General features: G+C 44.8%; 6 protein-coding genes across 6 annotated transcripts; 2 read left to right on the top strand and 4 right to left on the bottom strand.

Annotated features, from left to right (window-relative positions):
• Positions 1-52: 52 nt before the first annotated feature.
• BJX67DRAFT_342192 (uncharacterized protein) lies at positions 53-829 on the bottom strand. The gene has a single exon (XM_071027991.1). The coding sequence runs from the start codon at positions 566-568 to the stop codon at positions 104-106; it is 465 nt and encodes a 154-aa protein (XP_070890391.1). The 5' UTR covers positions 569-829; the 3' UTR covers positions 53-103.
• A 14,709-nt stretch (positions 830-15,538) lies between these two features.
• Positions 15,539-16,287, bottom strand: BJX67DRAFT_342181 (uncharacterized protein). Its single transcript, XM_071027990.1, has 2 exons — positions 16,006-16,287; positions 15,539-15,952 (listed from the first exon to the last, which is right to left on the bottom strand). The coding sequence occupies exons 1-2, from the start codon at positions 16,044-16,046 to the stop codon at positions 15,607-15,609; spliced, it is 387 nt and encodes a 128-aa protein (XP_070890390.1). The 5' UTR covers positions 16,047-16,287; the 3' UTR covers positions 15,539-15,606.
• Positions 16,288-16,617: 330 nt separating this feature from the next.
• On the bottom strand, positions 16,618-17,139 carry BJX67DRAFT_160916 (uncharacterized protein). The gene is made up of 2 exons (XM_071024951.1): positions 16,995-17,139; positions 16,618-16,929 (listed from the first exon to the last, which is right to left on the bottom strand). The coding sequence occupies exon 2, from the start codon at positions 16,902-16,904 to the stop codon at positions 16,650-16,652; it is 255 nt and encodes an 84-aa protein (XP_070890389.1). The 5' UTR covers positions 16,905-16,929; positions 16,995-17,139; the 3' UTR covers positions 16,618-16,649.
• An 831-nt stretch (positions 17,140-17,970) lies between these two features.
• On the top strand, positions 17,971-19,566 carry BJX67DRAFT_369623 (phosphotransferase family protein; the record flags this gene model as incomplete). Its single annotated transcript, XM_071030786.1, has 2 exons — positions 17,971-19,425; positions 19,459-19,566. 2 exons carry the CDS (start codon positions 17,971-17,973, stop codon positions 19,564-19,566), a joined length of 1,563 nt encoding a protein of 520 aa, XP_070890388.1.
• Positions 19,567-19,687: 121 nt separating this feature from the next.
• On the bottom strand, positions 19,688-20,114 carry BJX67DRAFT_160907 (uncharacterized protein). The gene has a single exon (XM_071024950.1). It carries the CDS (start codon positions 20,021-20,023, stop codon positions 19,808-19,810), a length of 216 nt encoding a protein of 71 aa, XP_070890387.1. The 5' UTR covers positions 20,024-20,114; the 3' UTR covers positions 19,688-19,807.
• A 90-nt stretch (positions 20,115-20,204) lies between these two features.
• BJX67DRAFT_377184 (S8 family peptidase) lies at positions 20,205-23,400 on the top strand (the record flags this gene model as incomplete). Its single annotated transcript, XM_071032043.1, has 4 exons — positions 20,205-21,396; positions 21,460-21,986; positions 22,047-22,625; positions 22,702-23,400. 4 exons carry the CDS (start codon positions 20,205-20,207, stop codon positions 23,398-23,400), a joined length of 2,997 nt encoding a protein of 998 aa, XP_070890386.1.
• Positions 23,401-23,591: the final 191 nt, after the last annotated feature.

Genomic DNA, 23,591 nt, shown 5'->3' with positions numbered 1-23,591 from the left:
AGTTACAAGGTCGACGTGTTCCAATTACAAGCTTAGGGATTTGCGAATAGGTGCTAATTATTATTATTATTATTATTCTTGTTGTTTCTACATGCGATTGTTATCAAGTCAACACGCTGGCTGACTGCTTTTGTGCCTGGACTCCACCCTCAACCATCGTGGCCGTCCGAATCGCATAAATCTCCTCCAGCTTGATCGACTCCATATTCAGCTCCTGCTCCTGGTACCGGTCGCTGGTCAAGGCCAGTGTAGGATCGAACAAGACCGGATCGTCTGCGGGCGTCCTGCCAACCAACCACTCCAACTGCGTGCGCCAGTCTGCCCTAGCTCGCATTGTCACCACCGCCTGAAAGAGCCCTTCGTCTTGCCTCTTCAGCAGAATAGCAGTTGTGAGTGCCACCGGGACGCCTGCCTGTGTCGCCGGATTCTCAAACACGGTCCAGGAGGCACAGTTGGGCTTGCCAGAATTCCGGCCGCGTAGGTCAACCGACCCAATCACTCGCCCTGTATAGCTCACCTCCCGACTCACTTCGCGCTCATCCCGTATGCCCCCACCAAGGCTCACCATGGACGAGCCGCCTATACGCGCGTCCAGGAATCTCCCCTGTCTGCGGGTTTCAGACTGTGTCGTCTGCCCGAACGACAGCGTCTCCCCGGGGGCGATTGCGTGGACTTCCGGATCTCCCCCCGTCCTCAACTCGGGATCACACCCCGCGAATCGAAGCTCGATATCGACCTGGGAGATACGCCGGGCGCGTCTTCGGGGGTCGAATCGAAATTTGTCGGCCAGAACGAAGTCGCTTGATTCTCTCTAGCTACTGAGTGTCGACCTACTAGGGAGGTTGTGTGGTCACATGACCTCGGCTAGTCGCCTAACCAAGGCCTCTAACACACCCCCATAGGCGACTTGCTAGTATAAGGCCAGCAACCTTCCTAATTTGGTAGTCTAGATACAACGCCTGGTATTAAGGTATGGAACTCAGGATAAAAACGCGGGAAAAAACACATGAACTACAGGGAAAAATTATAGAAAAAATCTTATTCCAACATCCTCTATAGAAATAAGAAGCGAATTAGCCTACTAGATAACCTCTTAAAGGTTAATTAATCTTACAAAGGTTTCAAAACAGCCTGCATCAAGTAGCTTAGTAAATCTATTGGCTAGATTGCGCGTCCCATTAATATACAAGAATTCAACCTTGCCTGCTTCTAGATAGTCCTTGACAAATAGGAAACAGTTATCTAGCTACTTTATAGTAAGCAAGAAACCTGTTTTCTAGAGCAATTTAACAGTGTTATTACTATTAGTTAATATTGCAATCTTCTTGTTAATTAGTAAGCCAAGCACCATAGCAAGTTTCTAGATATATAATACTTCTGTTATCAAAGCGACGACCTCTCGCGCGCTTCTAACCCCAGGCTCTCACACGGGACTCCTGAAGGATTCAGATTAACTGGTCTTACCTGGTGCGATCACGTCCAACAAGTATGGGGACTCATCACAGTCAGGTCAAAGTCAAGGTAAAAAGGCAGGGCCAGCCTATAGTACATATACTATAGCCTGTAGAGTAAGTACTAGATAAGTTACTTTGCAAAGATCCTTTAAACTAGTTACTCTGGAATAACAGTAGTATTAATCACGAAGATAGGAAAGCTAGATACAGTAGTAATAAGCGTCCTTAAGTATTCCCAAGTTCCTACCATTTTCCTACCCTCGAGATAGTATACCAGATAGTATATCCAATTAGATCGCATGGCCCCGTATACCATCCTCCTACCATTAATAGTATACCAAATAGTATACAGTCACGTGGTCTTTTGCCAGGGTAACTCTATTTACTATATCCTAGGAGCAATTTAAAATTCTCCCTTGTAACAATTCCCATTTCCTTTATTCCTGCGATAGGCCATAGTAGTCACGTGGTAGCCATGGTTTTAAACTATAGTCTTTCCATCGTACTTAGAGGATACGCGGTATTTCCTCGTGATGGTAATTGTTGTCTATAGGGGCATGTGGTCCATGGGTTATATTCTCGTATTATTGCTTATCCTTGTCTTGGAATCGGGCAATACTCAGGTTCATTAGTTTATTATCAGGGTTGGATTTAAATCCAAAGTAGCTCTTGGTAGCTGGCCTGTGGCCCAAGGCTCCCTAGCCTTGACTTTCTGCCTTGTAACTCCGCTCTGCTAACCATAGGCTGAGGGTTCATAACACCATCTCCTCCTCTTTCAGCTTTCATCCGCGGAAGCATAAATAGCATAGACCTCCCCCCCATTGTTCTGGTAAGTTTCTTGTTCTCTTAAATTTCCTTCGCGATGGTTCACTATGCCTCCTAAGCGGAATCGCCTTGCTGATCGAATACGTCAGTCCGAACAGATTTCTACTAACGGCGTTCCTGTCGACAATCCTTGTGAACATTGTTTCCTGCATGGCGTGGTTTGCATAATAGATTCAAAAAGTCGAAACTATGCATCGTGCACTCGTCATGGTCGAAAATATGAAAAGCGATTTCATAGCAAAAAGCAGTGGAATGATCTTCAACAAGATCAAGCGAAAGTCAAGGACGAGCTAGCTAAGGCCTTGGCTGAGCAGGCCCGAATAGCTGCAAAGATTGCTCGTCTGTTTGGTCAACAGAAGTTTCTTAAAGAATATAATAAGAAAATGTTGGATCACGATACAACTGTAATAGAGCAGTTAGATAAAAAGGATCCCCTAACTGCCAAGGATCTCCAAGAGCTGGAGCGCCTTGCCAACAAGCATGAGGCCACTACTTAACTTGCTGCTGTATCAGACAATCCTAGTCTGACTTAGATAATTGGGTCTCCATCCTTCTAGCAGAACATCAACTTTTCCGCGCTTGATGCTGCTAGTGGTATTTCTGGACCTTCTGGGCACAGCCCATCAAGTTCTTGATAGGTTCCCAAGTGTTTTCTAAGATATCATATCCTTTCCACTACACAAGGTATTGTGAACATCCGCTAATCTTCCAGTGGTCCAGGATTTTTTCAACTTCGTACTCCTGTTCCTCTTCTTCAATTTCGATGTTGTTAGCAATTTTGGCGTTCTCGGGTGCTAGTTCTAATAGCAATACATGGAATACTGGGTGTATCTTCTTCATGGATTCGGGTAGCTTCAATCAATAGTTGACTGGTCTCAATTTCTTGTCAATTTCGAATGGTCCAATTCATACATGGTTAAGTTTCTGGCTTGGTCGTTTGGTTTTAATGTTTCTGCGGAGTAGGAACACTTTCCCCCCCTTTTTAAGGTCTGGTGCCTCCTAGCGCCCTTTATCATAGTAAAGCTTTATTTTAAGGTTAACGAACTCAAGGTCTCGGGTAAGTTGTGTTTAGATTCCTTTAATTTTTCGCATGAAGTGGTTGGCTTCTTCTGCAACTAGTTCTTTTTGGATTGGTTCACCATGCAAGTTTGGGTGATATCCATAATTTGCTTCGAAAGGCGTCATTCCTGTTATACTGTGTATTAAGTTATTATAGGCGAACTGGGCCATAGGTAGTTGTTCCTCCCAGTTATCTTGTACATAGTTCACGTAGTATTGCAGATATTGCTTAATCATTTGGTTGACCCTTTCAGTTTGTCCGTTTGATTGTGGTCTGTACGTGGTAGTCATGCGTAGTTCAATTCCTATAATATCAGTTACTGATTTCCAAAACTTGGATGTGAATAACTTGTCTTGGTCCAATATAATATATTTTAGTGTTCCATGGTTCATGATAACCATGTTGATAAAGGTGGTTGCCATCTTTTTTGCCGTCATGGTTGTTCGTGTTGGTTCTAAGTAAATATACTTTGTTAGTCAGTCTGAGATTACTGCGAGATAGTTGTATTTTTCCTTTCCTCGTCGTGTCTCTAGTAACAGTCCAACAAAGTCAACCGTAATCCATTCCCATGGTTGTTATGGAATTTCTGGGTTTTGTAATTTCCCATATGGCACATACCGCTTCGGTTTGTCCCGTAGACATACTTCACAGTTGTTGATGTAGCTTTCAACCCTCTTTCTCATGTTCTGGAAGTAATAGTTGCGTCTAATGTGTTTGCATATTTGGTCTATACCAAAATGTCCATGTGCTAGTGTGTTGTGATGTTCTTTAATGACTCATAGAATGAGTGTTGGTGGAATATAGATAAGTCCTTTAATTTGGAGGATCCCGTCCTTCTCTAGTGCCTCTGGCATGGATGCGAGGACTTGTTGCATTAGCTTGTCCTCCTTCATGGCTTCCTTGATTGTATCAATTATGGTGCCTGATAACTGTATAGTAGCTACCAGGATCATTGGATTGTTCCCAAGCATTCCATCTTCGTTTTTTCTTAGAATTGCTGGTCTAGGTTCCCTAGTCTTATCCTTGTAATCTAGTCGTCTGCTAAGGGCGTTGGCTTGGCTGTTTTCCATGCTTTTGCAGTGCTCAATTTGGTAGTCATATTGTGAGAATAGCTCCACCCATCTTGCCTGTCTCCTCGTCAACTCTTTAGTTATTGTAAAGTAGGTGAGGTTTTTATAGTTGGACTTCACAGTAATGGTATACCTTGCTCCTTGCAAGTAGACTCTCCAATATTTAAATGCTGCCACAATAGCCAGCAGTTCTTTATCATGGATATTGTAATTCATTTCTGGTCCTGTTAGTTTTCTTGACCAGAATCCTACTAGTCTTGGTTTGCCATCGGGTCCTGACTAAGTCATTCTTGCTCCAATAGCATAGTCTAACGCGTCGGTTTCCAGCATCATAGGTAACTCTGGGTTATATTGCGGCATGATTGGTACCATCGTGATGGCTTCTTTTATAGCGTCAAAAGTTTTCTGTTGTTCTTTTGCCCATTTATACGCTTGTTCTTTTCAAAGTAGCTTGAATAAAGATACCATGTGGAACACGTATTGGTTGATGTATCTTCAATAGTAGTTCAAGAGTCCTAGGAACTGTTGCAGTTCCTTCAGGTTCTTTGGCACAGGCCATTCCCTGATAGCTATCACTTTAGAGGCTTCGGGTTTTAGCCCGTTTGCAGTAATCCAATGGCCCAGGAACTCAGTTTCTTGGACATAGAATTCGCATTTTTTGAGTTTACACCGTAGTTTGGCTTTCCTTATCCTTCTAAGGACTCGCTTGACGTGCTTCACATGCTGTTTCCTGTCTTTCGAGAAGACCAGTATGTCGTCGAGATATGCAAGCGCGAATTCGTTCATTGGTTGAGGTGAGTTCTCCCCGTCATCCTCTTCCTCTTCTTCATCTTCTTCGTCTTCGGGCTTCAGCACTTTGTCAATGAACCTTTAAAATGTTGGTAGTACGTTAGTAAGCCTGAATAGCATTACCAGGTATTTATAAAAGCCGAATTTTGTTCAGAATGCCATTTTCCATTCTTCTCCTTTTGCAATTCTGATGCAGTAATAGGCATCAGTAATGTCAAACTTGGTAAACCATGCTGCCCCTTGGATTTTGTCTTGGATCTCCTGAATCAAGGGTAGCAGGTACCAGTCCTTGATGGTCGCGTTGTTAAGTGGTCGGAAGTCAATGCATAGTCAGTCACTTCCATCTTTTTTTGGTATAAATAGGACTCCGTGCCCTATCAGTGAGTGTGAAGACCAGATGTTTCCTTTCTCAAGTTAGTCATTGATATATTCCTTCAACACTTTGGATTCTCGGTCGTTCAGCAGTAGAATCCATTTATAGTTCAATTCCACACCTTCCTTAATAGGTATGGTATAATCGTGAGGCCCGTGAGGTAGTAACTCCAGTTTGCCAGGTTGTTGGAACATGTCCTAGAATCAACTGTACTCATCCAGGATGGTTAGTTCCTTATAGGCCTGGTTACTCGTGGCCAGTATCCCCTGAAACCTCACTCCTTTACCATTCGTGATGATTTCGCTATTCATGATGTTGCCAGTAGCCCATCTGGGTAAGTTCATCAGCCATATCCTCCCTGATGGTCTTGATGTTGCTGCGATGATTCGTTCTACTGGACTCTCAATGCCTGCGGATTGGTCACTGGTCTTCAATCCCCCCGTGGATTACTTGGCCTTACACTTCGCCGTGTAAGCATGCCATGGGGTACCAGCCCCTTCTGGTCCCTTTTACTTCTTGGGCTGTTTGTTATTTCTCTACTAGATCTCCCTTTTGATCTAGTCAATGTCTGGGTTGAGATCCTCGAGCCATAGGATCCCTAATACTATATCATACTTGCCCAAGGGTGTAACATTGAAACTTAGTTTAAAAGTCCTCCCCTTTACCACAACGGGCAGAGGTCCCGACTCGACTATTAACAAGGCGTTTCCCAGGTTTTCCCCGTTCAGTCCTGCTATAGGTATTGGTATTTCCTTTCAAATACCCCTAATCCCTAGTTTTTCCGCAAAACTTGGGCTGATGTAGTTTCCTGTAGCTCCTGAGTCAATCAAGGTATAGGCTTGCCTTCCTTGTACTTTAGCAAGTTGGATAAAGTGCCTTCCTACCCGAGTCTCGGTAGCCGCGAGGTACTGTTCTTCCCATTTTGGTGCCCGTTCCCCTCGCCTTGGGTGTGGAAAGTAGTTTCCAAGCTTGGCCTGGTAGTGTGTGATACAGTAATCCTTATAGCAAGCTGTCCAATGGTATATCCCGTGCTCTGGGTGTTGCTGGTACGATTTGCATAAGCATCGCTTTTTTTGGCATGGACACAAGTTGTTCTGGTTGATTATTCTTGGTCGCTTCGGCCAGTAGCATGCAATTTGCTTAGTATCCTCATGGTATGCATAGTATGAGTCGTAGCACGTTAGCCACGGTATATCATCATGCCTGGGATACCATGCGTTGGCATTAATACATTCGCACTAATCCTGCTGGCATGGTAGATGCCTTTCGGACTCCTGGGACCACTTGTCAGATAGTTTACATAGCTACAAGTAGTAGTCGCTATTATCTTGTCCACAGATGGTACAGGTTTCTAGGTGCCTTTTACAAGTTTCAATATACTTTCACCAATAATCCTCAGTCTTTTCCCAACACGTCAGGTCCTGATGTGGGCACTGATTGAAGAAATCTCTCAAGCCTTTAGTGAGTTTTCGAGGGTCTTTCTGCACGGCTGCAATAATGTCGTCCGTCCAGTAGGCAAGCTCGTCTTCGCCGGTCTTCAAAGACTCGAGTCATTATCTCCAATATTGTTTATTTTCACATAGTCCAGCGGCCCATGGCCAATGCTAGCATGGCTCGCATTCTTTGGCATTATCTTCCTGCGGGGTTTTTTCCTCTGGGGTTACAAATCCACTACTAGGTCCCTTCTTGCTGGGCTCGAGGCCTTCTAGCTATGTTCTGTATTGTTTATCAAGTGGGTCAACTTTCTATATAATTGCAGGAAAGTTGCTATACTCTCCCTCTTGAACTAGCTTGTTATTAGTGGCTTTGTCGCGGTAGGACCCACCCATCCTCTTAGCTTCTTCTTTATTGGTTCGCGAAATCGTGGCGCTAAGCTGATGTTTTGGCTGGTGCGGCAATTTGTCTTGGAGGATTCCATCCAGCTGCTTGATTGATTTTTCAATGTTTGTATGTATTTCTCCAATCACCTTGAGCAATTTCTCTTCCTTGCATACCTTGCTAGCAATATTGGCAATTCGCTTGACACACCTTTCAATATCCATCCCCGTGTTTCCAAGTGGCATGGCCATTGCCCCTGGCAGTTTTGGCACAAGGTTTGGATCCTGTCTTCCAGCGTTTCGTCCAAGTTCATTCCAAGCCGCTAGAGGTGCGCTTCGCCTTCTTCTAGCAGCATCCCGGGTACCATCAATAGTCACAGCGCGCTTATCCTGAGCTAAGGCTCTCCCAGCCTCTTCCAGGGAATCATTAGTCACAGTAGGTGCCTTACTAGCGGCGTCATCCCACTCCCTAGTCGCGTTTAACATCGCGGCTTCCTGCGTGGCCCTTAGTTAATGTCGTCCAGCTCCCCTCTGGGGTTTCTGGCCATGCTATTTCTGCTTCTTGCAGTCTGCTACCCTATAACCTGGCTCGCTACAGGAAAAGCATAGATTCTCCTTCTGGTGATAATCTTGTTCTGCCTTCGAGATTGTTGCATCCAAGTCCATAGGTCGAGGTCTGTATAGATTGCTATTTCCTTGGGGTCTAGTCTAGAGTCGTCGGTTATCATTAGCATAATAGCCATTACATCCACCCCAATTCCTTCCAGAATGGTATCCCCCGTGGTTCCATTAGCCTTATCATTCCCTCAGCTCTCTGAGCTGGTTCCCTATCCTAGATGCTAGGTTATATATCCCTACCAGGGTATCAGGCCTAGGTAAAAATGCTATCTTCTCCTGGATATTATAGTCCAGGGCTCTCTTGAAGTGGTACATGAAAGCATTGTCTTCCCACGTTAGGTACAACGTGATTTATTGGAACTCCGAGATAAGTATGCCTATGTCTCTTCCAGACTAGCATATCTTTCTGATCTGCCTTTTAGCATTGCGGGTTTCGTCAATATCCCCAAACACGCGAGTAAGTTGCTCCTTGAAATAGTTATAGCTCGTGAATAGCTACTTGGTATTGCTGGCCAGCTCGTCCCTATCTTCTCCAGCTTCTTGCCATTCTCTCACGAAAGGTTCGAACCATTTGTACGCTTTTCCTTTGAGGTAGGTGGATGCAAACATGACCTTGTTGGCCTCGCTAACCAACTTGTCCCGGTTGATATTGATAAAGGTCTGCATCTACGTGAGGAAGAAGTATAGCTCGGTCCAAGTGCCGTCAAAGGGTTCGGGCGCCTTGACCTTCAAGGCCTTGGCCCTGAGTTTAGTCTCAAGCATAAGGATATAGTCCTGGAGCTGTTCCAGCATCTCCTAATACTTCTTGGAAGTTTCATCGTCTTTGGGTGCATTAGATTGCTGGTTCAGGTTGCTGGTGACCTGGTTAATAACCCCAGTTTGCTTGTTAAGTTGTGCTTGCATTCTGGCAACAGTCTCCTGCAGGGTTTCACCCTCCAGGGGTGCAGTGGCTCGGTACTGGCATTAAAACATCGTGTTGGTAGCTTTAAGTCAATCCGAGATACAACTCGTACTGACTAGTAATCAATTTGTTATCAAAGCAACGACCTCTCACGCGCTTCTAACCCCGGGCTCTCACACAGGACTCCTAAAGGATTCAGATTGACTAGTCTTACCTGGTGCGATCACGTCCAACAAGTATAGGGACTCATCACGGTCGGGTCAAAATCAAGGTGAAAGGGTAGGGCCAGCCTATAGTACATATACTATAGCCTGTAGAGTAAGTACTAGACAAGTTACTTCGCAAAAATCCTTTAAACTAGTTACTCTAGAATAACAGTAGTATTAATCACGAAGATAGAAAAGCTAGATACAGTAGTAATAAGTGTCCTTAAGTATTCCCAAGTTCCTACCATTTTCCTACCCTCGAGATAGTATACCAGATAGTATATCCAATCAGATCGCATGGCCCTGTATACCATCCTCCTACCATTAATAATATACCAAATGGTATACAGTCACGTGGTCTTTCGCCAGGGTAACTCTATTTACTACATCCTGGGAGCAATTTGAAATTCTCCCTTGTAACAATTCCCATTTCCTTTGTTCCTGTGGTAGGCCATAGTAGTCACGTGGTAGCCATGGTTTCAAACCATAGTCTTTCCATTATACTTGGAGGATACACGGTATTTCCTCGTGACAGTGATTGTTGTCTATAGGGGCATGTAGTCCGTGGGTCATATTCTCATATCATTACTTATCCTTGTCTTGGAATTAGGCAATGCTCAGGTTCATTAGTTTGTTGTCAGGGTTAGATTTAAATCCAAAGTGGCTCTTGGTAGCTGGCCTGTGGCCCAAGGCTCCCTAGCCTTGACTTTCTGCCTTGTGACTCTGCTCTGCTGACCGTAGGCTGAGGGTTCATAACAACTTCCTTGACTATATAGTTAAAAGCAATAAGTTTTGTAATAGTTATAGATAGGGCAAGCACTAATTCCTTCTTAAAGGACCAAGATATTAGGCTACCTGCGTAGAGTATTATAAATACCTTAGTACTCTTACTATTAGCATAATCTTAATATATAGTATTAATATAGATTTATAGACCTGCTTTAGGATTTTGACTAATCTACAAGTAATATTAGTAGCATTTTAGATACTATAGCAGATTTTTGATAGCCTTTAGGTCATATTAGATTAGGGAGCTTATATAATATTGCAGTTGGAATATAGCATACTAAATATCAGGCCATGTTTTAGTAACAAGCTAGTTAAGCTAACCTAGGACTATTGCGAAGTTAGAAACTAGAGCTAATTTAGTATTCTTAGCATTGCTTGGGCTGGATTCTTGCTTCTCAAGCTTTATATAGTAGGATTAGTATACTAGATTCATGGGAATATTAGTACCACTGCATGTTGCCATGCTATACTTGGTAAGGATATCCTTGGTATAGGTATCCTAGCTTATTAATATAATGCCAGAATCAAGATCCTGGTGGATAGCACAGCCTAGGAATTGGGTTAGTTCCCCAATTACCTTTAGGTTAAATGATTCCCCAAGATTGGCCTGAATATCATTAATGCTAGCTTCTATATTATTAGCAAGTATTAGGTTATCAACCTATATAATAATATAGGCCTTACCTCTACAATATATATATAGCTCCTTGTATAGTAGTATAAATCCCATAACTATAAGCTTTCTCTTAATCTTTTTAAACTATAGATAGCTTACTTGCCAAAGGCTATATAAAGCTTGATCCAAACACCAAACCTTGTCTAATTCTCCAGGAGATTTAAATCTGGGTAATTAGCACATGTAGATGCAATAATCTCTTAGTACTATATAAAGGTAAGTAGTAACAACATTGACCTGCCTTATCTTCTTCTTCCTTACCATAACTATAGTAAAGAACATGTGGACTACTATATCCAATAGCACTAGTACCAAGGAGTTATAAAAGTTAATTCTAGGCTATTAATTGTTCCCATACATGACCTAGCATGCTTTAAAATGGTTAACAAAGTTGTCCTTATCCTGCTTTAGGGTGAATACCTATTTCCTGGGCAAAACATGAGCCTTAGCCTGTGTAGGCCTCAGGATAATTATAAAAGTATTTATCCAAGCAATATTATTATATTAAGTTACTATTACAGCTTTCTATTAGTCTATATATAGTAACTATATGGCTTTTTTATAGGACTGCAGGATCCTAATATTAGTAGCCTGAAGTCTCTCTAAAGGTTTGACAATATCAAGCGCTGCAAGTGATTGCTCATTCCCAAGCCATATAAGTAGAATCCTCTTATTGGCTTGCTTCAACACGCGCCTTTCCCTAACTATTGATTTAACAACAGGCTGATTCTCAGCTGCGTGGTCCTTCCAAGGTCTTCCACGCTTTTTGGGGATAACAGGAGGAGGAGGAGGCAGAGGAGGAAGCAATTCAGGCCAATTCTCGGGTTTTCTTGTGGCTTTAGGGATCCTAGTTAATAAGTTTGACATGCAGACATTTTTTAAGCTAAATAGGGCTCTTATACACTCCTTATAGCTAGTATTAGCTATTTACAACTAAAAAAATAATAGTAGAGGGTTAGGATTCTCTCTAAAAGGTTAGTACTAAGGTAGAAGGACTTGTAGTAGGCAAGGTAGGCATAGAATTAGGCATTACAGGGTCTTGGGTAGCCAAATAGCAACCTGATAATATTAATATTCGGGATCCTAATCTCTACTGTTGGCTTAGCTTGCTGGTAGTGATCCTATAGGTATATTGGATTTAATCTACTAGGTATAGCTAACCTCCAGGGTCTCTAGTGGTGATATTGGGCTGGCATCCTATATCTTGATATTTCTATCCCTATATTATTCCTCTACATGCTTAATAACCTCCTTAACTTGCTCTTCTACTAGGCTAGCTTGCTTGGTTAATCCACCCCTATTAGATGCAGTATCTAGTTATAGTAGTATATTAGGGCATTATAGTATAGGCATATTCTTTAATATATAGATTATAGTAGGTTCTCTAGGATTGCTAGTAGGCAATTTAGATTCCATATTTATAGCTAATAGCTTACTATTAGAATAATTATTATAATATATACAGGATTTATCAAATATAATATCCCAAGACCTTATTATCTTATTATTAGCAGGAACCTATACCTTAAAGATATGGCCATAATCTCTATTATAGCTAACTAGGTACCTGAGCTTGGCCTAATATCCTATCTTCTTAGTAGTAACTTAGTCCTTCTTTAGAATATAAATCCATGCTTTATAGCTAAATACTTAGAGGTACTTTAAGAATAGATTCAGGTTAGATTACTTGAACCATTCTCTCTAATAATATATTAGGGCTCTTAGATCTTTATCTTTTAGCTAGGGTAGCTAGTTTGCAATATAAGCAGCAGTTTTAATAGCTATTAGCCATAGTACCTCCAGGAGATTGCTATTAATAATAGCAGCCCAGGCTATGCTATTTAGATAGCCTCCAAAATATTTAGATGGCCTGTTTAGCTTGGGAGTCTATAAAGGGGTTATTTTGCATGTGATGCCTTTATTAACAGCCTTCTAAATAAATATCTTAAATTCTAATCTCCTATCTATTAGGAATTGCTAGGAATATTAGCCTGTATTAATATTTAACTACTTATATAACTACAAAAGTTTCCTCGAGACCTGACCCTTATCCTTTAACATGTATATAGATATTAGATAAGTTGCCATGTTAATATAGATTAGGTAATATAGGTAGCTACTATAGTCTATTAGCTTTATTATCTGCATGTTGGCATACTATAGCATGATAGGATTATTAGCATCTAGATCTTTGCTGCTTTAGACCTTTTAAAAGACTTGTCTCTTAGAGTATGTGTTATTACATGTATTATATATAAATGGTTGAATTTGACCTGGGACTAGATTAGAACCTTTAATCTTTGGGATGCTGGCGTGGCCAAGGCAACAGTAAGCCAGAAGGGTCTTATTAATATTAGCTGCCGCTGTGGTAACAAACTCCTTGTTATCCATAGGATCTAAAAGAAAGGTGTCAAGGCAATAGACCCTATATTGCTTAGATGTAAATAATATAGGCATGTTAGTTGACCAATCATAGACTATTATATCTTTTATAGACCAATTCAACCAATTCTCCTGAGCCCGAGCGATACTATAGAGGTTGAATTTCATATTAGGGTTGTAATAGGTATTAATCTTAATCTCTTGCAGTTTACTATAAAGGTCTTGGAGCTATAGCTTAGCTTGCCTGTATCCATAAGTCTTGCTATCTAATATTCCTACCATTTAGTAGGTATAGGGGTTCTTATCTTTCTAATACAGGCATAGCAAGGTGAAATATCCCTAGTCTATAACTATATATCAGGCCAAGCTAGTATTCTAGATCCATGGTCTAGTCCTACTACCTAAGGGTATTATAGCTACTACTATAATAGCAAATTCAAAGTTATTATTACTATATAATACCTCCATAACTACATATTGCCTAGTATTCTTGCTTTTTAAATTCAAGGGTTTTAATAATTTTGGCTAATATGCCTAATAACCATCACAGGCCCGCCAATCCTCTTTCTATTATTTAGGATTAAGATAGTAGCAGGAATCTATACTATAACTAGGGCTTCTATAGTATATATAATAGCTATTATAATCTTTTTTGTTTTTTATATTTCTAAATAAGTTAATATAGTTATTAATTAACTAGCTATTTTTTGGTCTATCTTGCTTGGTCTTTTTATCCTTTTTCTTCTAGCTTTTATTATTATTATTCTCTTTGTTATTAGTATAGTTCAGGGCAGCTATAGAGAGTTTAATATTAGCTATTACCTACAAGATAGCTTTATTATAAAAGTTATGGAAGTCTGCCTACTAGTATATTATTACCATGTTATTAGTAAAGGTGTATTGCTAGGTAAGGACCTAGTTTAGTAGATCCTTGTAGAGGTTATAAAGGGCTATAAAGGCAGCAAGATATAGGCCAATACTAACCCCTATATAGTTTGCTGTGGTATTAGCATTCTTATATATATTAACATATTCTATAATGCTTCTAAATTGGTTTCTTATTATTGTCATAGCTTTGATCCCTATAATTCTATATTATATAGTCCCTTTGCTAATAATAATCTTCTTTATTTAGTTATAGAGCTTATCTGCAAGCCTTAAATTTAGTCCTAATACTTGTAGTTATCTAGTAACCTGCTTGGATACTTAGTTCTTTAGCCACAAGGCTACTTGGGCTAATATATTATCCTAATGCTTGTAGTTTAGATTATTATTTTTTAGATGTAGAATAGTACTATTAATTAGCTGATCTAGGTTCTAAGCCTGTAGGATTAACTATACATACTAATTCTAGTCCTTAAAGTCCTCCTTGCCTTCTAAGTAGTCTAGTATATTTTCTAGCTTCTTACTTAGAGACTTGGGAAGCAGGTAGCCCTAGCATGTTATTTAATTAGCAATAATAGGATTTCCAGTATTCTGACTAGTATTTAATATGTTAGCTATCACTAATCAACTAAACCTTCTTTAGCAGCTTGTAGGATTGTTAATTTGTTAACTAATATAGGATCCTGTTGGCTTAACCTAATAGTATGCCCTAGAAATAATTAAAAACTCTGCTATAGCAACACCAGAAGTAATAATAGCACTTAAATTACTATAGGAGGGTTCTAATGGATTATAAAGGATTGTTCTAACTTTAAAATAGGGGAATATCCTGAGTCTAGGGGCTCATAACCTGTCAGCCAGAACAAAGTTGCTTGATTCTCTCTAGCTACTGAGTGTCGACCTACTAGGGAGGTTGTGTGGTCACATGACCTCGGCTAGTCGCCTAACCGAGGCCTCCAACAAAATTCGAGGACAATAAGAGTGGAGAAAATGGGATCGCACGTCGCTGGGGTCGGCGAGGTGAGCAGACCGTGAACGACATCCACGCAACGGCAACGGATATCGACGGCGCTTTTGCGCTGGATGACGTTTTGTCGCTGAAAAGGATTTTGAGGGTCGTTCTGGGTGCGGAAGGTACTACCGGCGTCTCCAGTAGGGGAGAGGGCCGATGGTGAAGCCGTCGAGGTCAGACTCAGGATCAGAGTCGAACTCCGAATCAAGTGTTCCGCCACCTGACATTCTTGTTCAAACCAGTTCTAGTTTGTTTCGGTCAAGAGTTTTCAAGCGATGTAGGTCCAGGAGAGCTTCAAGGAACTGGTCAATGCTGTCCCAGCTGGCGAAGGGTTGCCGCTTTTTATTAATAACGCGAAGCTGGATCAGAATCCGCTCGTCACATTTGGCGGATACGAGAAGTTGAAGGAGGTTAAGGCCAAACATGATGCGGATAGATTTTTTAGTAGTCATACTGGTGGGTAGGAGTTTCCTTGACCTTGTCTGAGGGTTGGTAGCTGTGTAGATATAATAATTTATTGCTTTTGGAAAGAGTTGGTTTCTAGGGGCTCTACATAAGGCAAACGTCACGAGTATAGGAATGCATCTATCAATATATGCTATCAAAGCTAGTTGATAGAGTCGTGTATATATCAATTCAAGCAGTAGGGTTTGTTGTCCAGGAAGGTCATCAGGTTCATGCTCCGTTGGAGAGAACCCAGTTGTTAGTATATAGATAATAGTGGGCGCCAGGAATCCGGTCCTTAGTAATCAGCCACCTCTAGCTAGATCCCGAGAAGCATCTGTTAGGAGAAACACGCATAATGCAGGACACTTGGAGCGGCTGAGATGCTCACTCCGCGCGACGAAGTCCCTCCCCCACCACCAACGGCTTGGTGATGAGCCGACCGATCCAGCGACTTTATTTGCACAAGATTCTGTTAATTTTTCGTTCCCCTCTCTAATAGCGTTGATATAGTCCGTACTCGCTGTTGTCAGGTCCAGATAGTCCACCCTAGTGTCCTTGCGGCGTCGATGGCCGTGGCACGCCACTCCACGAAGTCGTCTCCCATTGCGTCGCCATCGAAGTTCCGGCGGGAAAGGGGGTAATGACGATCTACTGTTGTTAGCGAAGCACACGTTTAGGACAAGAAACGAGCCAGGGCGCACCGTGGTAGCGCCCAAATCTTGAATATCAGTAAAAGGCCCATGAGGTTCTCATGATACACGTCCAAACTCAGGTCCTTCTGATTATTGTGTTCGTTGCCTAGTGAAGTGGGCCACTGTCGGTACAACTACCGCAGTGGAGACCTATTAGGTAGTGCTTGGTATGGCAAGATCCTCCGCGGACACTAACGGTGACTCAATCTCGTGCTTGGGACTTTTAATATTCTCCGGTCCCCCGCCCCGGGGGGTGGAGGGAGCCTAGAGGAGCCAGAGGCCTTGCCTATCCAACCATCATATTGATGAATTGCCTGCGCTACAGTTTGAGCGGCCAACTTACACTCGCTGAAAATCAAGATATTTCGCAACGGTCGATGCTCAATTAGTTGACCAGAGGCTTATCCTGCCGTTGCTAGCATTACATGTCTTGGTCTGCTCGAAAATTTAGTGCTATAAGATTGCAAAGTATGACTAGCTCAAAACAGTCACGTTCAACCGAGCGGAATCAAGACCTAGATCTGATCTCTACCCACCCTAACCTGAGATGTTCCGTAGGGTTAGGAAAGGAGATTAAAATCCAGTTATAGACGCCTTAGCCCCTCTGTTGTTCGCGTTCCGTCATGCCACCAGACCGGTGTCCAGGAGATCCTTCAAGAGGAGCTGCTCCGGTATGAGTTGGCAATGTTCTCAGTGACATGCTTCCTCCTCTCTAATGATTGTTCACCCGCCTTCTGCATGCTGTCCTCCTCTTTTGGACCGGGAAATTTGAGCTCTGTCGGCTCGAAAGATTTTCCCCGTCTTTTCGCAGAGTCCTCCCCTTGTTGCTGGAGGGCATTCGCAGAGGCCGCCGGAATGTTCAGCTGATATGCCGTCTGGTCACGGGCAGACTGCTTGGAATCCGACATGTTGGTAGGCGTCCTTTGTCTCGATCTGCAGTCACGTATGAGGATGGGTTGCCTAGAGATGAAGACGTTGGGAAATCTTCAATAACTCACAAGTTAAAAGATTAACGAAAACACGATTGAAGTCTCGTCAATATTATTGATAACGATATGCGGTCGCGGTGCTCGAGATGCAGAGTATCCAGTCTAAAACTTTGGAAGGTTGCTTGTCTTTGTGAGCGGGAAAGCGCCAGAGTTGCAGGACAACCAACGCAGTATTTATACTTCAACTTCAACTTGGAGATGATTGCTTCTTGCATGTGTTGCCTGGTGAAAACGCCGCATCCATCGTCGGGTTGCAGCGAATGAGAGGATCAAATGGGTAGCGCGCGGCAATCAATACGCTGACAAGTGATAGCCTTGTAGCTATTTATGTCTCAAAAATACAACAGATAGTCTCCGTGGCAGGGCCGACGTCTTTGAGCCTCGAATAGTAACACGTGACTGGTCTGAACAACCTGCGAGGAAAACAGAGGCTTTGTCGGCGCATAACGGTTGGATAATACTCCTTCAAAAAACGTCGTGAGTACGCCCTGCGGAGTGGACGTGAATCGCGACTCGGTGAGAATGATTGGTTGAGAGTTGTCCACACGACTTGGGCGCTTATTTTTTGCCCTTCAATGCTCAGACCATCACGTAGAGAGTGCGGTTGGATGGCAAACACAAATAACACTAGTTGAGTGAAGAGAAATGTTACAGCCATCTCCTATCTTGAAACAACTCGGACGAAGGCGAGAGTTGAGGAACGATGAAAAAATAAAAAGATAAAAAATAACAAAAGAGCGACGGAGTGGACCGAGCTCCCGTTTCCGCCAGCCACAAAATGACCCTGCAATTTCATTGGGTAGGAGCGAAGTCATGTGATAATACAACCCACGGCGCATCCCACCTTCAAGTTCTGGGGATCCTTCCTCCCCCTTCCTCTCTTCCTAAATACATAAAGACGCCCTGCCTTAAAAATATAACCTTCGCATCCTTCTATTTCACTGAAACTTCTTGCACAATATTCCTTCCACAGTGTGATACAAGCATGCAAACTCGAATGTGCCCTGATGATGTCGCCTGGGAACAAGCCGAAGAAACATCCGACAATTGGCTAGTTCAATTTCTTGAAGTTGACATCTTACGGCCGATTGCAGACTTCGTCCTCATCTACCACAGAGGTGCAGCCACCGAATTTGCCATACTCAGGAAAGGTTCCTATAATATCTCGTTACGACTGAAATACCGGAATGGTGCAACTGTTATACGGCTGTCGCAGCCTGGTGCTGTTTTTTTTCCAGAGGAAAAGGTCGTCAATGAGGTTGCTATGATGCGATTTCTCGCGGATCAGACGTCAATACCTGTCCCTTTCATTATTCACTCGGGTACAAAGAAGGAGAGCCCCCTCCAACTCAGCCCATTTATCATAATGGATTATATCGAACATGAAACGAAAATGTACGACGCTCTTAATATCCCGGGATGTCCAGCAGAGGAACGTGGAATTCTAGACCCGAACATTGCTGAAGATAGGCTTGAGATGCTTTATGGGCAACTGGCAGATGTTCTGCTTCAGCTCTCCGTGCCCTCTTTGTCTCACATAGGCTCTCTGAGCCAGATCGATGACTTCACCTGGCGGGTAACGCAACGGCCTTTATCAATGAACATGAATGAACTTGTCCGGCTGGGAGATTTGCCCCGGTCAAAGCTCCCTGATACGACATTCAATACATCCTCCTCATATCTCGAGGCACTTGCTGATCTCAACATCGAACATCTAATACATCAGAGGAATGATGCGGTGGAGTCTGCAGATGACTGTCGGCGGAAATTTGTGGCACGGAAGCTTTTTCATAAGCTTGCCAAGAACAAGCAGCTCACGAATCCGTCGCTGGAGACAGGGCCTTTTAAAATCTGGTGTGATGATCTACGCCCGGCCAATGTACTACTCAATGAAAATATGCAAATTGTCGGCGTGGTGGATTGGGAGTTCACATATGCGGCACCTGCAGAGTTTTCTTATGCGCCCCCTTGGTGGCTGCTTATTGAGAAACCCGAGTACTGGCCAAAGGGCATTGAGGACTGGACGACGGTGTTTGATTATCGTCTCAAGACATTCCTCAAGGTGATGAAGAACCGCGAAGACATAGCGATCCAAGAGGGCCGCTTGACAGAGGACCAGCGACTGTCTGGTCATATGGGCCAGAGCTGGGAGAGTGGGGATTTCTGGATAATGTATGCAGTACTGCACAGCTTCGCCTTTGATACAATATACTGGCGGAAGATCGACCCACGCTTTTTCGGGCCTACTGAGAACCCCGAGGAAGCATGGAAAGAGAGACTCAGCCTGTTGGATGAAAAGGAACAATATGAGATGGAACAACAGGTGGCTCGAAAACTGGAAGATATGAAAACCAGGGCTCTAGCATGGGACCCGGATGAGTATACTCTGGCTTTTCACCAGCAATTGAAGAGACGGAGAGAAGAGGCAGATGAGGAAAAAGTGGAAGCAGAAGAGGCGCACATTACCAACAAGGACAAGAACAACGAGGTGGAGAATAGGGGCAACGAAACAGAAGCCTCAGGGCTCTCGGGGGCAGATACAATAAGTGATAAGCTGGCCGCCACCCGTCTGTCTCGCTAGTTGCAATCACAGTCAGCCCTGGAGAATCGAGTTGAGGGAAAAAGAAGATCAAGCCACAATCAATCCTCTTTTAACATTATGTAGCTTGCGGTGACCGCCATGCGGGTTATCTCGTACAGGCCCTGCCATGACTCGAGAAGAACTTCTCACATCGGTGAGGGTTATTTGCCTATCCCCGGGTATGTTATGACAGTTCGACGCAGTCTATCTGGGTTCGAGATCAAGGAGCGTAAACATCCACTCACCCTAATTCTAGTGTAGTGAGATTTGCGAGTCGTGTGCCAGTTGTGCCGCTCCTATTTCCCACCCAGTCGACAAGATGTATCTCGAAACGTCTTGTCTTACTGGAATAGACGAGCCAACATCGACTTACTTGGCTTTGAAACGAAGACAAGGCCAGGGCGATGGCCCTCCTCTTCGGCGCTGACAAGACGAGGCTACCAGCTGGCCAACTCATCCCACACCCCCCTGTGGTCTGGCCCAATCAGAGGTTAATATCCATCATGGTGTCCTGCACTGTGTGGGATCGAGGACGAGGCTGAGGACGAGGCTGAGGACCTTCCCCCGCTGCAGAGGACGACCTTTGTGGCTATCCTATCGGCCCCTTGACATCTGGGGGATTTCCACACAGAGACAGGATGGAGGGCGAGAATCCTCCCCATGATAGTGCCAACCCACCGGATAGCGACTGGGAGCAAGAGTCGGACGGATCTGATCAGCTTGAATCCGACCGGGTTCAGAGCACTTTCGAGCAGATCATCGCAGAGGTCAAGGCCAAAAAATGGCAGCTGAATAAAACAGCAGACCGCGCCGATTTCCTCCGCCAGTACCACAGTGCATTGCGAGAATCAACGAGCACGGACCAGTCGAATATCCTCCACTTCATAGCGTACAAGATCGGGAATTCTCATCTGACCCGGTGTATCGCTCGCGAGAAGGACCTCTCCTTCCTCCTTGGCCAGCAGGACGCGAGCGGGAGGACGCCGCTCCATGTCGCGCTCACAAAGAAGAATTCCGGATTCCTGTCGGCTATTCCAAAGTGTTTCAGCGAGGCAGGCGAGCTGGATAAGCGGCTCCAGGACCGGGCCGACCATGGCCGCAACTGCATCCATGCCACCATCTATCACGGTGTCGATGAAACGATTACGGTGGAATTCATCCAAAACGCGTCAGCGGAAACACTTCGCGCTCGCGATGCGAACGGATTTACGCCTCTCCATCTGGCCGTCGACTTTGTCCGGAGCTCAGCCGCGCAGCTGCGAATCGCCTTGGCCTTGCTGGGCCGTGATGATGGAGCTTTGGACGGTGATGGGGATAGGAAACCGTCGGTATATCAGTATCACCAGCAAACCCTGGCAAAAGGGAAGCAAGACCTTGCGGAGCTGCAAACCCAATATTCAATGGAGCTAAACGAAGACCAGATTGGAATCCCTGAAGGGGAGAACAGTGCACAGTCTCGCGATCAATTCTGGCTTCAGACAGGTAGAGCACCTCGAGAGCCGAATACGGGCGAGCCACGACTCCAATTAACGGCCGCGACCAAGACCCGTTTGCCGCCGCAACACTCGCAGCATCGGGTCATGTATGACGGTGCAAGGCGCCCCCCCGCTGGCACAGGCGGCGGCGGGGAGCCCATCTCAGCGCGCGTCAGGAACAGAGACACCCTATGCAAACAAATAAGGGCGCTCCAGGAGAAGATCGACCGTGCGGAAGAGATTGGCCATGCGGTCAAGCTATCATACCTGCGAAGCACCTTCGAAGGACGCTCGACGGGGAAGGCGAGGGATCAATTCAGCGCATCGCAGTTTCTTTACGCGGCCAATGTTGAAAGTAGGGCAGAGGTACCTCCCCCGGGTTTGTGCAAGTCTTGTGCTAATGTAGCTACTCTGGCAGATATCGAATTGTATTTCGACTTATCCAAGGGTCCAAGAAGCATCAGCAAAGAGTCCTTCGAGCAGAGCTACGGTCATATTCGCTTTGACCAAATTCTCCGCTACGTGTCGTTTGGCCGCTTGGAGCTTCAGAAAAGACCCCAGCCTGTCCCAAAGTCTAGATTCGCAAGGGTCTTGTCCGAAGCCCTTTCCACGGGCCAAGGACGCGATGATCTCACCTTTTTCTTCGGTTGGCTGTATCGCAAGAATGTCCGCCATATTCTCAGGGTGATTGTGGACGACATGGAACATCCCCCCCATAGTGACAAAGCTCTCGAGGAATGTTTGAAGGATTTCAAGATTGACTTCCTCGATTGGCGAAAGCTCGACTTGTGTCCACAGACACTGAGTAATGCCTGTCCGGCTGTACAGGAGGTCGTTCTATACTGGGGTGGAAATCGTGCTGTGTTGCGGGCGTGGAGTGAGCCCCAAGGGCTTCCAAATCTGCAGCTGCTCAAACGCATCCATGTTGTTTGGAATGCAGGTCAGGTAACGCGAAGAATCAACCAGACCCTTCGTTGAGTAGCAACTTCTAAAGAATTGGAACAGATGCTGGAGTACGCAGAGGTGATCAAAACTTACCTTCAGGACTTCAAACGCCGCTTGCAGAAGTCAATCGAAGGTCTGAACGCTCAGCGAAAAGATTCCCGCGATATGATCGATGTCGTGCTATGCAGCGGAGGCAGCGCAGGTAACCAGCTGCTGCACCAACAGGCCAGCAATGCCAAAGCCGTGATCAACGGCAACGAACGGAATCTGCAGTCGAATCGCTGGCTGGACTCCATGGATCGCTTTGTCGATGAGTTGCAAAACATCCGCATCCCCGAGACAACCCAGAAATATCTTGCCAAAGACCTAAAGGTCGCTCTAATTGACGACGGCGTAGACATACACGTGGAATCGCTCCGGGGAAAAGTCGCTGGCGGGGATACCTTTGATCGATCCTATCTGGACGCCAACGGACCCAGCCCGTACTACCACTCTAGTCGCGGCCACGGAACAGTCATGGCAGACATGATTTGCCGAATGTGTCCCATGGCCCGACTGTACGTGTATAAGCTGGAGACGTACCCAGACCTCGTTAACAATCAGGGCAAAGACCAAATCTCTGCAGAGAGTGCGGCGGCGGTACGTTGCGTGAAGCTTCAAATCCAAGAATATTCTGTTTTAATATGAGTACCTCGTTGACTGACGATATCGAAAGGCCGTGGGAGCGGCCGTCAAGCAAGGCGTAGATATTATATCCATGTCCTGGACGATCTGCAAGACCAAGGAAAACCAGAAAGGGATCAACGATCTCGACAACGCAGTGCGGTCCGCTCTCGATGCCAAAATCCTCCTCTTCTGCGCCGCGTCCGACAGCGGCGCCATGACAGGGACCGAATATCCGTGGGCAATCGACCCAACCCGCATCTTCAAGATTGGCGCCGCAACTGCTGACGGCCGCCCATGGGAGCGCACAGGCGATCCTCAAAGCCTAACCTTCATCGTGCCCGGGCACAAGGTCGTCTCGCGGAATCCGCACCACGAGTCCGCGATTCCAAGGGACTTCGAGGAAAACACCGGCTCCTCCGTCGCCACTGCGCTGGCCGCCGGGCTGACCGCGTTAGTATTACACTGTATCCGCCTGGGGGCCATACAGGCCGAAAACGAGATGCAACAGGAGGGACAGGTCTCTCCTACAGCAATCCGGCCGGCACAGTTCCAGATTGTCAAGGACCCTGACAGCATGCGTAACGTGCTCAGGCGAATTGGGCTTGACTCGACGACGCATAAATTCATCGAGGTATGGAACCACTTTGATGGGCCTACTGAGAGCCTGAAATCGGGCAAGACGGCCAAGTTAGGTGTGATTGCAAGATTGGCGAGGGATTTGATCTCTGGGGCAACGGATGGGCAATAATCCTTTGAATCCCTGGGTCGCTCCATTTACGCCCCCATCGCTCAGCTCTGATATTTGATATTTGATCACATTCGAGCTTAGTTGGCATTGGAGTACTCGCAAAGAGCTCCCAAATGAAGCAGGCAGCAGTAGCTGCAATTTCTTGATTCGTGGGACGGTAGCAAAATGGGAGGGAAAAAAAAAAAAAAAAA

Source organism: Aspergillus lucknowensis, assembly GCF_044049455.1.
Source record: "Aspergillus lucknowensis strain CBS 449.75 chromosome Unknown BJX67scaffold_3, whole genome shotgun sequence".
Lineage (NCBI taxonomy): Eukaryota > Fungi > Ascomycota > Eurotiomycetes > Eurotiales > Aspergillaceae > Aspergillus > Aspergillus lucknowensis.
The sequence above is the reverse complement of the archived record's forward strand: the minus strand, read 5'-3'. Positions and strand labels throughout refer to the sequence as shown.

What these genes read in the sequence shown, in the direction of transcription:
- BJX67DRAFT_342192 (XM_071027991.1), bottom strand. Translation starts at nt 568, where the DNA reads ATGGTGAGCCTTGGTGGGGGCATACGGGATGAGCGCGAAGTGAGTCGG.
- BJX67DRAFT_160907 (XM_071024950.1), bottom strand. Translation starts at nt 20,023, where the DNA reads ATGAGTTGGCCAGCTGGTAGCCTCGTCTTGTCAGCGCCGAAGAGGAGG.
- BJX67DRAFT_342181 (XM_071027990.1), bottom strand. Translation starts at nt 16,046, where the DNA reads ATGGGCCTTTTACTGATATTCAAGATTTGGGCGCTACCACG. An exon ending in AAGATTTGGGCGCTACCACG is followed by an intron (nt 15,953 to 16,005) that starts GTGCGCCCTGGC and finishes TAACAACAGTAG; the next exon opens with ATCGTCATTACCCCCTTTCC.
- BJX67DRAFT_160916 (XM_071024951.1), bottom strand. Translation starts at nt 16,904, where the DNA reads ATGTCGGATTCCAAGCAGTCTGCCCGTGACCAGACGGCATATCAGCTG.